Here is an 11,778-nt window from a genome sequence, read left to right as displayed (position 1 = left end):
GTCTGTGTATTTCCTGTGTTGTTAGTAAATTATAATTGTTAATAAGAGTGTTTGCAGAGACTGTTATGATGTTGCTTATTTTATACACCATCTCTGATACAGATCTAAGGATCAAGTCACTCAGTGCAGGCTTAATTAGGAGGAGACATTAAGGCTGCAGGATCTGGATGAACTCCGAATAGACCTTTAATCGATACGTAATGCACTACACAGCCTGCAGAGACCGTTATTCCACACCCTAGATAGTGCACCTAAATAGGAAGTAGGGAGCCGTTTAAGATTCGGCTCATTGTGAACCATTTATCCCGCGCATGCGCAGTAGAGAGGTCTGGGAGTGTCTAGGAGACATTCACTGTACCCGGCGTTACACCGGCGCTAGTGTCTGGTTAACGGGTTACAAGGACTGACTCAAGGTTTAATAACAGTGGCCTGTGTGGGAAATACGGAAATATGTCTGGGACGATGTAACAAGACACTTGTGTGAGAGAAATTGACACTGAGTTGTTTATTGTACAGATGGAGATGAACTGAACCGACCTCCGTGAACCGACTCACCGGTATTTAGTGTCTGTTGTGTAGCTTTTTGTCTTCGCTTCCAGACACTTTTTCTGCCTTTTTCTAACGTGTTTCTTTTATTAAACACTGAATTCTTTTGCTTTTTTTCGTAGCGTATTATTTAATAAGCTGTTATAAAAATACGTGCCGTTTGTTCAACGTTTTTTTTCAACAAATAGCAAATTTTTTACATTTTTGTTGATAAAATACTTTTATTATTTTTTCCTACATATGTTCAAGTCGTTTTTAAATGTGGCGGGTTGTTTATACAGCCCTTAATTTAAGCACTTGATGATCCAGGTAACAACATCAGGTGTGTTGTTATGAGCCCTAGATGCCAGTCACGTGCTGTGGGCGTGTCCATCACTGTGCGTCTCCTAGGAGACTGATGGACAAATCAGGAATCGGCATCTGCCTAAATCAGCCACAGTGCAAGTCAAAGGTCACTGAGGTCCCAATGCTGAGGACTGCCTTGAGTCTGGAGGGTGTGGAGGAGAGGGATGAGGAGCAGGAGGATGATGGTGAGGAAGATCTGAGAGATGGATTGATTCCGTTCATTGTGAATCGTGGAGGATTACCAGTGAATGAAGATACTTGGGAGCAGATGTGGAGACATGTGACCCGGATTCACCCAGATGGAGCAGGAGTGGAGAAGAAGATCCGAGGAGCCACAGACCTGCCCAAGGTCCATATTCCTCTATACCTATTCATTCAGTATATAAATACGTACAATTGTTTGTTTTTGTTTGTTTCTTTTTAACTTTTTCTACATCCGCTATAATAGAATCAGAATCAGAATGTGTTTGTGTCAGGATATGGACTGTTGTGCTATAGATGAAAGAATGGAACGGAATGAAATGGAATGATGATGTAGGATGGATGTGGTAAAAAGAAATCTAAGATCATTGCACGTTGTTATTGCGTAATAGTGGGAAAGTTTAACTGTTCGTGAGGTAGATTGGCTTGGGGAAGAAACTTTTCTTGTGCTGGTATTTGGGGCCAGATGGTAAAAGTTAAAAAAGTGGATGACTTGGATGTGAGGGATCCGGAGTGATCTTTTGAGCCCTTTTTTCACTCTGGATATATATATATATTTCTTGGAGGGTGGGCAGGGGAACAGCAATAATCCTTTCAGGAGTCCAAATCGTTCTCTGTAGTCTTCTGATGTCTGCTTCTGTAGCTGAGCTAAACCAGACCATGTGCAAGGCCATCACTATATGCACTGCAGTTACACCATTGTTCTTCCCTGGTTTGATTTTGAGCTTGGCTTGCTGTCTGGGCAGAGTTTTGCATGTCTCTCGATGCCTGTTTGGTTTCCTCAAGGTTTTCTTGTTTCCTTCTACCTCCCAAACATGTGTAACAATGTGTCCCTGTGTTTGTGTTCTTGTTGCCGTGTGTGCGCGTGTGCCTCCTCGTCCCCGTGTGCTTACGCGCCCTCATCCCCGTGTGTGTCCACGTCCCCGTGTGTGTCCTACATATAATCTATTTTTGTCTTCTTTGATATGCATTTTCTTGTTGTCTAAGCAAAAACATCAGCGCATATCATTCTCATCTTCATTTAGACATCAGTCACAAAGAGCTGTAGTCATTTCCACATGATCAACTGCTGAGATTCCAAAGCTCGCCTGCCGATCTTGAAGCTGCACGGTAGATTTCAGATATTCAGATATTCTGTTTCTGCATTTTCTTTGTGTTACAAGTACAAACATGTTGTATTTATTTGAGGTTTAAATGAAGGATATTGTAAAGCTGTATACATTCACAAGCATAATACAGTGTAACCTTGCTATGTAGCAAGCCACTGCTTTCAAATGGAGAAGTTCAAGCAGGAACAAGGTCAGGAAAATGTATCGCCCATTAACACAGAGTACATCACATGAATGTAATGGGAGTCCGATGACAGATTGCTGACTATGCAGACTGATTGTAACCGGTGTGATGTGAGCTCATAGCTGCTTCTTGGTAGAACCTCATGACATCATTTTTGTTGTATTCATTCATGTTTAAAGGCCTGAAATCCTGACTAATAGGATTGCATGTTTAACACACAGATTTTTATTACACATGCATATGGTGAGTAATCCCAAAGAACACATTTTTATTCAATTAATAAAGACCAGTTATTCATTCAGACACACCAAAGAAATTGTTAGAATATTGTCAAAAGCAATACATTTTAAACATTGCTGATTCTGATCTGCTTTAAATAATGATGATTCTGGAAAAATTGCTGAGTGTGTACTGTACAGTCTAACCAACATAAAGAAGATTTAATAATTGCTCTTTCGTTAAGTGTTAAAAGTCACGAAAATTTTAGGGGCTCCATTATGAGCTATCTGTTCAAACAGAACGACGGCGATATTGGCGTTTCAGAAGGTTAGATATGTAGTCTGACAGATTCGCTTCCTTCTAAATGCCGTATCTGTTCCCCATTTCAACGTCCCTTTTGTTTGTCATTCCTTTGCAAGTGAGCAATTTGGATTCTTACCATGGGTTTTGCCCTAAAGTGTGGATCTGCTGTCGGAGCGATTGAAAAGATATTCTCCAGCAGCACTTACTGCACCACCGTGTTGACAGCGTGCTCTATCTCTCTAATCCCACAGATTCCTGTACCTACTGTGCCTACATACCAGCCAACCACCAGTATTCCACAGCGCCTGGAAGCCATACAGAAATACATCAGGGATTTGCAGTATCCTTCTTCCAATCTACAGCGGGAAATTATTCAAATGCAGTCCACCAATGCTTACTTTTTATATACATCGTGGCACGTGGTTGACCTCGCAGCTATAGATTCAGACGTAAAAACATCTTGCACGGTTGTTAGCTTATATCATTTGTGTCTTTAAGTGTTCTGTTTGATGTTTAGTTTTTAACGTCAGACAGAGAGAAAGTAGGCCACAGAGACACGATCCAGACACATGAAATATTTACTAGTTGGCTTTAAATAAGAGACCACACTTTACATAATATATATGTTTATTCCTCGTATATAAACATTTCTATAAACATTTTGTAATGCACATTTGAATGTAACGTGCATTGCGTGTTTTTGTGTTTTCGTGTTTTGGTATCATTTAAAGCCGATGTTTCTGTATGCCATTCATCTTTTATGTAACTAATGTTTTTTTTTTTCTTCTTTACTATTTATTTGAATGATGTTAGTGTGATTGTCTTTTAAATCTGCCATTTCTGGATGATGTGCCTAGAAATATTATTTACTTAACAGTGTGTAACCAGGTACAATCATACAGGAACCCAGTTTTTTGAGATCAAGAAAAGCAGACCTCTCACAGCGTGAGTATCTTGTTTATAACAGACTCTTAGTCTATACTCACTGTCCACTACTCTATATTCACAAACGCCCGATCACATGCCAGCATAAAATCCTATACGTTTTTATGTAACCTTCTACTCTCCACTTTAAACCTGTGCCCACGGTAGCGTTGTCGTTCTTGGCCGAAGGGAGTAAGCCACTTTAAGTTTCGGTGTGTTGTGAATTCTGCGATGCTCTCCTTATGACCTCCGTTGTAAATAGTGGTTATTTGAGTGCTTATCAGCTTGAACCATTCTGCCCAGACTTATCTGAGATCTCTTGTTAACAAGATATTTCCACCCACAAAACTGCTGTTCACTGGGAGATGAAGTTTTTTTTTGCATGTTTTTCACACCATTCATTGTAAACTCTAGAGGTGTGTGTGTGTTAGTGTGTGTATGAATCCCAGGTGATCAGCAGCTTCTGAAATACTCAAACCAGTCTATCTGCCACAACAATCATGCCACGGTTAAAGTCACAGAGATCACATCACCCCAAACCCAGATGTTTGATGTGAACATATAACTTTTTCTTTTGACCTGTATGCACTGCACTACTGCTACATGATTGGCTGATTAGATAATTGTATGAATGTGCAGATGTTCTTAATATTGTCACTGCTGAGTGTAATATAACTAAGTTAGCAGCTTACATCTAAATCATGTACTGGTTTTCTGGTGTTATTGGTGCACCCGTATGGTCATGCTAACTAACACAATCTTGCTGATACAGCTGTTCTTCCTGGTAAAAGAAGGATGGTCATGTATGTTGCTTGCATTCTGTTGGACACACTCATCTGAGCTGTAACGGAAATTACAAGCAGCCCATGTGAATAGGGGTTTTTTTTAAAACATGGTTTCATATCTTTGTCTTGTTCCTGTTACTGTTTCTGGCACGCTGAGAAGCAGACACAGGAAGCAGCTCAGGATGTTTCTGGATTGGCCGGTTACAATTACATGGTCAGTGACATCAGCTGAAGGAAATTTGATTTCAGCATCACATGACACCGGATGTGTGTGATCTGATCACAGCATCATAAACAGCAGAGTGCTTTATTTTTAATGGGAGGGGTCGAGAGGATTTTTTTATTATTTGTCTTGAGTAAGTGCTGCGTCTTGCTCAGGGTCATGGGAAATCACCGGGTATAAGTAGGAACAAACCCGAATACATCCTTGACAAAATGCTCATTCAAAATCAGGACACTGCGCATGCACACACACACACACACACACACACACATTTAATGTGTTAGTAGGGGCTCATATCCAGAGAAATCCCAAGCGAAACTCATTGTTCAGCAAAACAATAGCTTAAGCTGAGCTTGTTGATATTCGATGTCTGTTACTTCCACAGGTTAATGGACATCGCAAAGGAAATGACCAGAGAATGTTTACCAATCAAGTGTTTGGAGGCTGTAATCCTTGGAATGTATCCTTCACACTTGGGCTTCACAACTCATATTCTCATTTTATTACAATAAAACTTTGATGGAATGATGTTCTCTCAATAATGCACGGATAATTCAGATAAATAGAAACGATTTTCTCGCAGACAAGACTGTTATTCTTGACAAACCACATGCCAAAAGTTAATGTAGAAAAGTTAAAGGAACACTACAGCAAGATTTCCTAGTTTGATGAATCTTGTTAAAAAATAAGTTGTATGGAACATTTTACCACTGTGGGGTTAATATTTGCTTCTCTACCTATACTGTGACAGATTTGGCTTCTGTTCATTCAATCTTATTTAAGTGCTATTACACCTATGATTGGTTGTTCATGGTGAGGATTCATGATATTTTCTATAATGTATGCTAACTGTTGTGGTCCCAGAATGTTGATGGAAACAAACACCAAAACACTGAGGATGTAACAGTATTATTAAGTTAGTTGTATTCCAGACATTTGCTTTAGTGCCATTCTGATCGGACCTACATTTTTTAGTAATAAAATTCAAAGCCCATAAACCCACTGAAAGGCTGAATTTCTTAACCTGACCTACACGCCAGTTACCTCACCAACAGTATGCCAACTGTGGAGCGCTTCCCCCTCAGCTTTAAAACTCAGTTCTCAGGGAGCCACTTTCGCCACATTGTGTTGGGGATCCATAGCGCCGGCCGGTTCGGAGCTCTTGGGATCAGCCGGCGTGAGGATCTTATGTTCAAGCCGCTAGAGTACCGCACGCTCGCTGACTTGCTGCAGGAGTTTCAGACTGCCTATCAGGGTTACTGGCACACACTGCGCAAAGTGAAAATCGGCCAGTACGTGTCACACGACCCACACAGCGTGGAACAGATCGACTGGAAGCATTCGGTGTTGGATGTTGAAAAACTGTCAAAAGAGGAGCTGAGGAAGGAGCTGGAGAGGCATACACGTGACATGAGGCTAAAGGTGAGCGGAAAAAGTCTAAAGTTTGATTCTTTTTGTCTCATGGTGTACAGTCCCACAGGTATATATTTGCATTCCCAAATGTCACCAAAACAAATAAACAAGAGCTCTGTTCAATATTTAGTTTATTTTAGAACAGCACAACCCGGACGTAGCGCTGCTTCTGCCAAAGTGTAAACACAGATGTGGCGAATAAGTGGCTTTGGGACTTTTTAACAGTGTAGCACTGTGACAACGTGACAGACCGGAGACGTGTTTGCTACAGTATCTATTAGAGGGAGGAACAAACCTGGCTTGAGTTTCAGTTGCCTCAGCCACAGTGTAAACACAGCCTTGTCAGCCTTGTCAGTGGCTTAGAAAGCTGGAAATTAAACTGACAGTGCAGCAGTAACGGCTCTGCTGTACTTGGGAATTACAACAGAATATTTATCTCGTTGTCGCAGAAGTGGCTCTTCCTTTTATCAGGCTCCAGCTGCTTTGCAGTTTGTGTCTAATGATGTGTATGTATTAGGGATAGCCAAAAACAGGTCTAAAGCGATCGCTCGATATTGATATGAAGGTCATCGATCACTGAACTGATGCGAATGAAGGTGGTATCGTAAAGCAACGAAAATTTCATGTGAATAGTGAACGATCACATTTATTGATTTTGAGTTTGGACTGCTAAAATGCTAGAACGTGTGCTATATGTTGCATATGTCACATGCTAATCACAGTAAATAGCACCAATATTTTATCTAAACATAAACAAACATCATCGTTCACAATAAACAAGCATGTTTTCTCATCTGTGATGTGTAGTGTTGGGGTTCGACATAGAGCCATTAATAGTTCCCATAGGGACAAAACAAAGAACCTATAAAGAGCTGCAGATTTAATGAGATTTAAAAAAATGCATATAATAAAATTTAATTAATGAATGATTGATTTAATATACCACCACAGCATGATATGTCTTCAATGCATCAAAAATGGAACACAAATGGAAATCTCATAGTTTAATTATTTACTCTGTTGCATAAACGTAAGGAACCACAGAAAGCTTAGAACTTGGATATTGGGTATTACTAAACAGACAGGAGCAAGGAAGCACCGATAGTTATAGTGTGCTGAACTGCACGCGAGGAAAAAAAGTTGTGTAATCCAAACAGTGCATGTAGCGTGCATACATTTGATCTAAATGCATGCTGACATCATGCCATTTATGCACTCATCATTTCCTAGCAGGGCTTCTTACTGAGCCATCAGTCTAGGAAGTAATGGAAAGGCATCCCTCTCACACAAAATTGCTTTTGCTCTGTTTTGCATTACACACGACTGGGAAGATCAACCGATAACTGATTTAATTAAGAAGGTTCTCTCCCTGAATGGACATAATTCCATTAGTGAGGGAAGGATTTTGTCTGCTCTTCTCCTGATGCCACCTTCAGCACTTTCCCTCTGCTGCTCTCTTGATGTGATTGTGTACGTCTGAGCTTGTATGCTGTCCTCCATCACGTTCAAGTGATTGATGTGCATGGAGTGCATGGCCGGAGGAGAGGTATCAAGTGTTCAAAACAGTTATGCCTTTCTCCACCCAATGGTGTAAAATACTGATCCAGAATTACTCGAATTGTTAGCAAGGCATCTGTTATTGTTCGTTTTAAGTCATCACGTTTCTCAAGCTCTCCGTTTCAACAGAACATGCAAGTTTTCAATCTATGTATTTGCATGACTGTGTTGTGGCGTAAGAAGGGTATGATTGACACAGCAGTCTTAACAGTATTAAATGAAGATCATTATGTTTGGCAGATTGGCAAGCCTGCAAATATTTCCCCCACCAAGGACAGAAGGAAAGACACGGGATCTCCTCTACGTAACCCGGGCAGCCCCATGCGTAAGAACAGCCGTGCTGAGAGGAGGTACTGCTCTGTCTGTCGCAGTGTACACACACTTTAGTTTCTTCATGCACAAACATCTATTACTGCTACCAAATAGTACACAGTGTCAAATAATATGTGACTTTAAACTTCAGGTGAGAAGTCAAGGCTATTTTACAAACCGCACAATGTACACTACAGGGTTTATCCTTGTTATCTTTATCCTTAAGTTTGTTATTAGTGAAATTTGGAGAGGTTTTTCCTGATTATTGTTATCTCTTAAGCTAAAACAACATTAAAACTGGGCAAATTTACAAATTTCACAGCAAGGATAAATAATGAACCGTCTATCATTTGGTAGCTTTCCCCAAATTTAGATAAATAAATGCTATAACTCCAACAATCTTGGATACAGTTTCCTCTTATTAATCATATTAGACTAATTGGACTCTGAAGTTTGGCTTCTTGATTCATTCCCTGATTGGATGGTGGCGCTCTGTCACAATGGAGATTTTGGTACTGGTGTAGGATGTACACTATATGGCCAAAGGTTTGTGGGTATCTGACCATCACACCTATATGTGGTCCTTCATCAGACTGTTGCCACAGTTTAAAGCACACAGTTCCATAGAACATCTTGGTATGATGTACCATTACAATATGCCTAGGAGCAATGTTACCTGTGCACAAAGTGATAATGAGGACACCGTTTGGCAGGGCTGGAGTGGAAGAGCTCGAGTGTCCTGCACAGAGCCCTGACCTCAAACCCACTCAATACTTTTTAGGGTGAAAGCTGACTGCACCTCAGACCTCCTCACTTGACATCAGTACTGAACTCCACTAATGGCCTTGTGAGCAAAAATCCTCACAGCCACACTCCAAAATCTAGAGGAAATCCTTCCTTGAAGAGTGGAGGTTATGAGAACAGCAAAGGAAGAATGGGATACTCAAAATGCATGTATGACTGTGATGGTCAAACATCACGCTTTTGGCTATATAGTGTATGAGTACACACATCATACTGTATGTCCATTTTTCCTAACAGTGCTGAGGTGGAATAACATGATATTATTCCATAATAGTTGTTTTTAGAACATGTTAAAATAAGCAGGCAAGTTACCAGAGAGAGATAGAGAGATAATTCGTGTTAATTAAAATATTACAACTAAAATATTTAGAAATGTTCAGTAACCAAGCATTCCTAGGACAGTAAAGTTCAGAAAAGCTTCTGCTAACCTTAAATGATGAGTTTCATCGTTTTTCGAAATGTTTCATTTCTGAGCAGTAATTGAATTTCTGTCTCTTTTTTTCTACCTTGTACTAGGCTATCAGTTGAAAAGAAGTCTTTGGATCCAAAACCTCCGGCTGATATGAATGGATACCAGATCAGGGTGTGAGCGAGGTGTCAATGTTTCAACCATACAGTTGACATCAAACGGTCTGGCAGCCAAACTTTTTCTAGGTGGATAAACTGATCCAGGAGAAAAACAAGTTTGAAGAAGACCTTTTAATGGACAAATGTTTTTAAACAAGTGGGACAATACACCATGGCTGAACTGTGTCACAGAATAGTAATAATGTAAAATTGTGCAAACATGCTGCCATGTCACTTAACAAATCAGCTAAACAGATCTACTTCAAGCAACAAGTTTTGTAAATACTCCACTGAGTTGTATATCCATTGTACTCCACGACTTAGTTGTGTAAATACGGCATTGTGCATACCTGTTTATTATTATTCGTGTTTTTACCCCAACACAGTTTTTAATCCACTCGTCAGGTGCCTTGTAAACACCTCACAATCAAGCCACCCTTCTGTCAGCATGGCTCGCAGGGTTTGATTTGCTCGACACTCATCACATTTTTCAGATCGTCTGAAGGCAGGCAGCTGCTGGTTACACCAACAATCTGAGACCTCTCTAAACCAAATATAACAGACTTCTATGTGAAAAGGCAAATCCGGCGTATGGTGTCCGTTGTCATCTGTTGCAGCGCTTGCATATTTTTGAAATATACTGAAGTCTACACTAAATGAGTTAATTCAAACTTTTTGAATCCACTCTGCAATGTAGATAAAGCTCCAGTAGTGTGGATAGAACATGGGACAGTGGAGCATTTTTCGAAAAGCTGGTGTGTCCTCGTCTCGTGATCCCCACTCATTTTTAAATGACTTGTTGCGACACTGTTTTTTATTGTCCTATTTAGCTGCCTTGTATAATACACAAGCAAAGCTGTGCCGTGTAATACAAGTGTTTTATGTTTTTAATCGTCACAGTGTGGAAAAGTTATCATTTCAAGAAAAACCAAGAACTGAAAATCTCAGACTGTCAGCGCACTCTTCTTCCATCGCTTACCTATTTAATTATGGACTGGAATGGTTGGAAATTGGACTGAAAGTACCAATGTGGCCAAACATTAGCCTTACCTATCTCCACTATTTAAACAACCACCGAGTTTTTATGACTTTTTGTAATAGAGGTGTTATTTTAAGCACTGAATGCAGATGATGTAGTCTTATTCTTTTTTTTGTATTAAACATTGACATTTTAACCGTTTCCAAATGTAATCGAATATGCTTAGAGAGACAAGATTTGTCAAGTTACAGAGATTTGATTCCTTTTTAGCAAAGTAAATATGGAACATCAGTCTCGTGAGAAATATGAAGCATCTGTTTTTGTTTCAAAGACATTCACTATTAGACATTACATTTTAAATGCCATAACTCAGAACTGAACCCTTATTTGTGTACTTAATGGATTGAGATAGAAAAACATAAACCACTGAAAGATATTTAAGTCACCTCTAAGCTTAACAAACTATACAGTCAAGCTTTTAAAAGTGCAAAAAACCTTTAATTAAGACATCACAGTTGAGAAAACACACACAGCACTGTGTGTGTTCTGTCTCTTAGCACCTGCTTGCACCATTTTTGTGAGGCAATCAAGCATGGAGCAATGATCAGAGAGTCGCCAGGATATTTCCCTCAGCAAAGTACTAAGAGAGGCTGTGGAAAATGTGGCTGGGCGTTTAGAGAGGAAAAGGCAGCTCTATTGTTTTGTGTTTTTTTTCTCCCCACAATAGAAGCTGTTTGCAATTCTTAAGAACAAAGAAAACTTTGAGATCCACAGAGATCCCATAGCACTCTGTATTCTTTCCTATAAGGAACATCGGAATTGAGACAAGATGCTGCACCACTGACGCTCAAATGAGCTCAGCAGCTTCACTGAATAAACCTGACTCGATGGATTTATTAAGAAAGCTTCAACCTGAACTGTACGAGACGTACGCTGTATTGCTAATGCGAGGTTTTACAATATTTAATCAGACTACAAATGCTTTAATGATAAAACACTCAGAGAGCCCTTCCATTTAGGAACCTAGTCCTATCAATATAAGGTACATTCAGCATTTTGTCAGTTAGAAAATATAGTGACAAGACAGCACTTCTCCATTTGTCAGTATCGATTATTTCAAGTCAAGAAACTTTTATTGTCATTTCAACCATATGTAGCTGTTGCAGTACACAGTGAAATGAGAACGTTTCTCCAGGATCATGGTACTACATAAAACAAAGACAGAGCTAAGGACTTAGTAAGTAGTCCTAGCCACATAAAGTGCAACTGTGCAACCTGGTACAAACAGTGCAGGACAAGAAAGACTA

The 11,778-nt window shown here is 39.8% G+C and overlaps 1 protein-coding gene across 3 annotated transcripts; it reads left to right on the top strand.

Annotated features, from left to right (window-relative positions):
• The first annotated feature begins 327 nt into the window (after positions 1 to 327).
• On the top strand, positions 328 to 10,672 carry vash1 (vasohibin 1). 3 transcript variants are annotated; one of them, XM_027172654.2, is made up of 8 exons: positions 328 to 557; positions 890 to 1,240; positions 3,159 to 3,247; positions 3,796 to 3,852; positions 5,225 to 5,299; positions 5,880 to 6,261; positions 8,050 to 8,159; positions 9,442 to 10,672. In XM_027172654.2, exons 2-8 carry the CDS (start codon positions 890 to 892, stop codon positions 9,512 to 9,514), a joined length of 1,137 nt encoding a protein of 378 aa, XP_027028455.1. In that variant the 5' UTR covers positions 328 to 557; the 3' UTR covers positions 9,515 to 10,672. The 3 variants fall into 3 exon arrangements, with proteins under 3 accessions (XP_027028455.1, XP_027028454.1, XP_027028453.1); XM_027172653.2 differs by having other exon boundaries at positions 884 to 1,240; XM_027172652.2 differs by having other exon boundaries at positions 328 to 1,240.
• The last annotated feature ends 1,106 nt before the right edge of the window (positions 10,673 to 11,778 follow it).

This window comes from Tachysurus fulvidraco, chromosome 12, assembly GCF_022655615.1.
Source record: "Tachysurus fulvidraco isolate hzauxx_2018 chromosome 12, HZAU_PFXX_2.0, whole genome shotgun sequence".
NCBI classification, from domain to species: domain Eukaryota; kingdom Metazoa; phylum Chordata; class Actinopteri; order Siluriformes; family Bagridae; genus Tachysurus; species Tachysurus fulvidraco.
Note: the sequence above shows the minus strand (reverse complement) of the source record. Positions and strands in the feature narration are given on the sequence as shown.

Excerpts from the sequence above, each read along its gene's own strand:
- vash1 (XM_027172654.2), top strand. The coding sequence starts at position 890 with ATGCCAGTCACGTGCTGTGGGCGTGTCCATCACTGTGCGTCTCCTAGG. Across the intron at positions 5,300-5,879 it reads GAGGCTGTAATCCTTGGAAT|TTACCTCACCAACAGTATGC; the intron begins GTATCCTTCACA and ends CCTACACGCCAG. Across the intron at positions 8,160-9,441 it reads AACAGCCGTGCTGAGAGGAG|GCTATCAGTTGAAAAGAAGT; the intron begins GTACTGCTCTGT and ends ACCTTGTACTAG.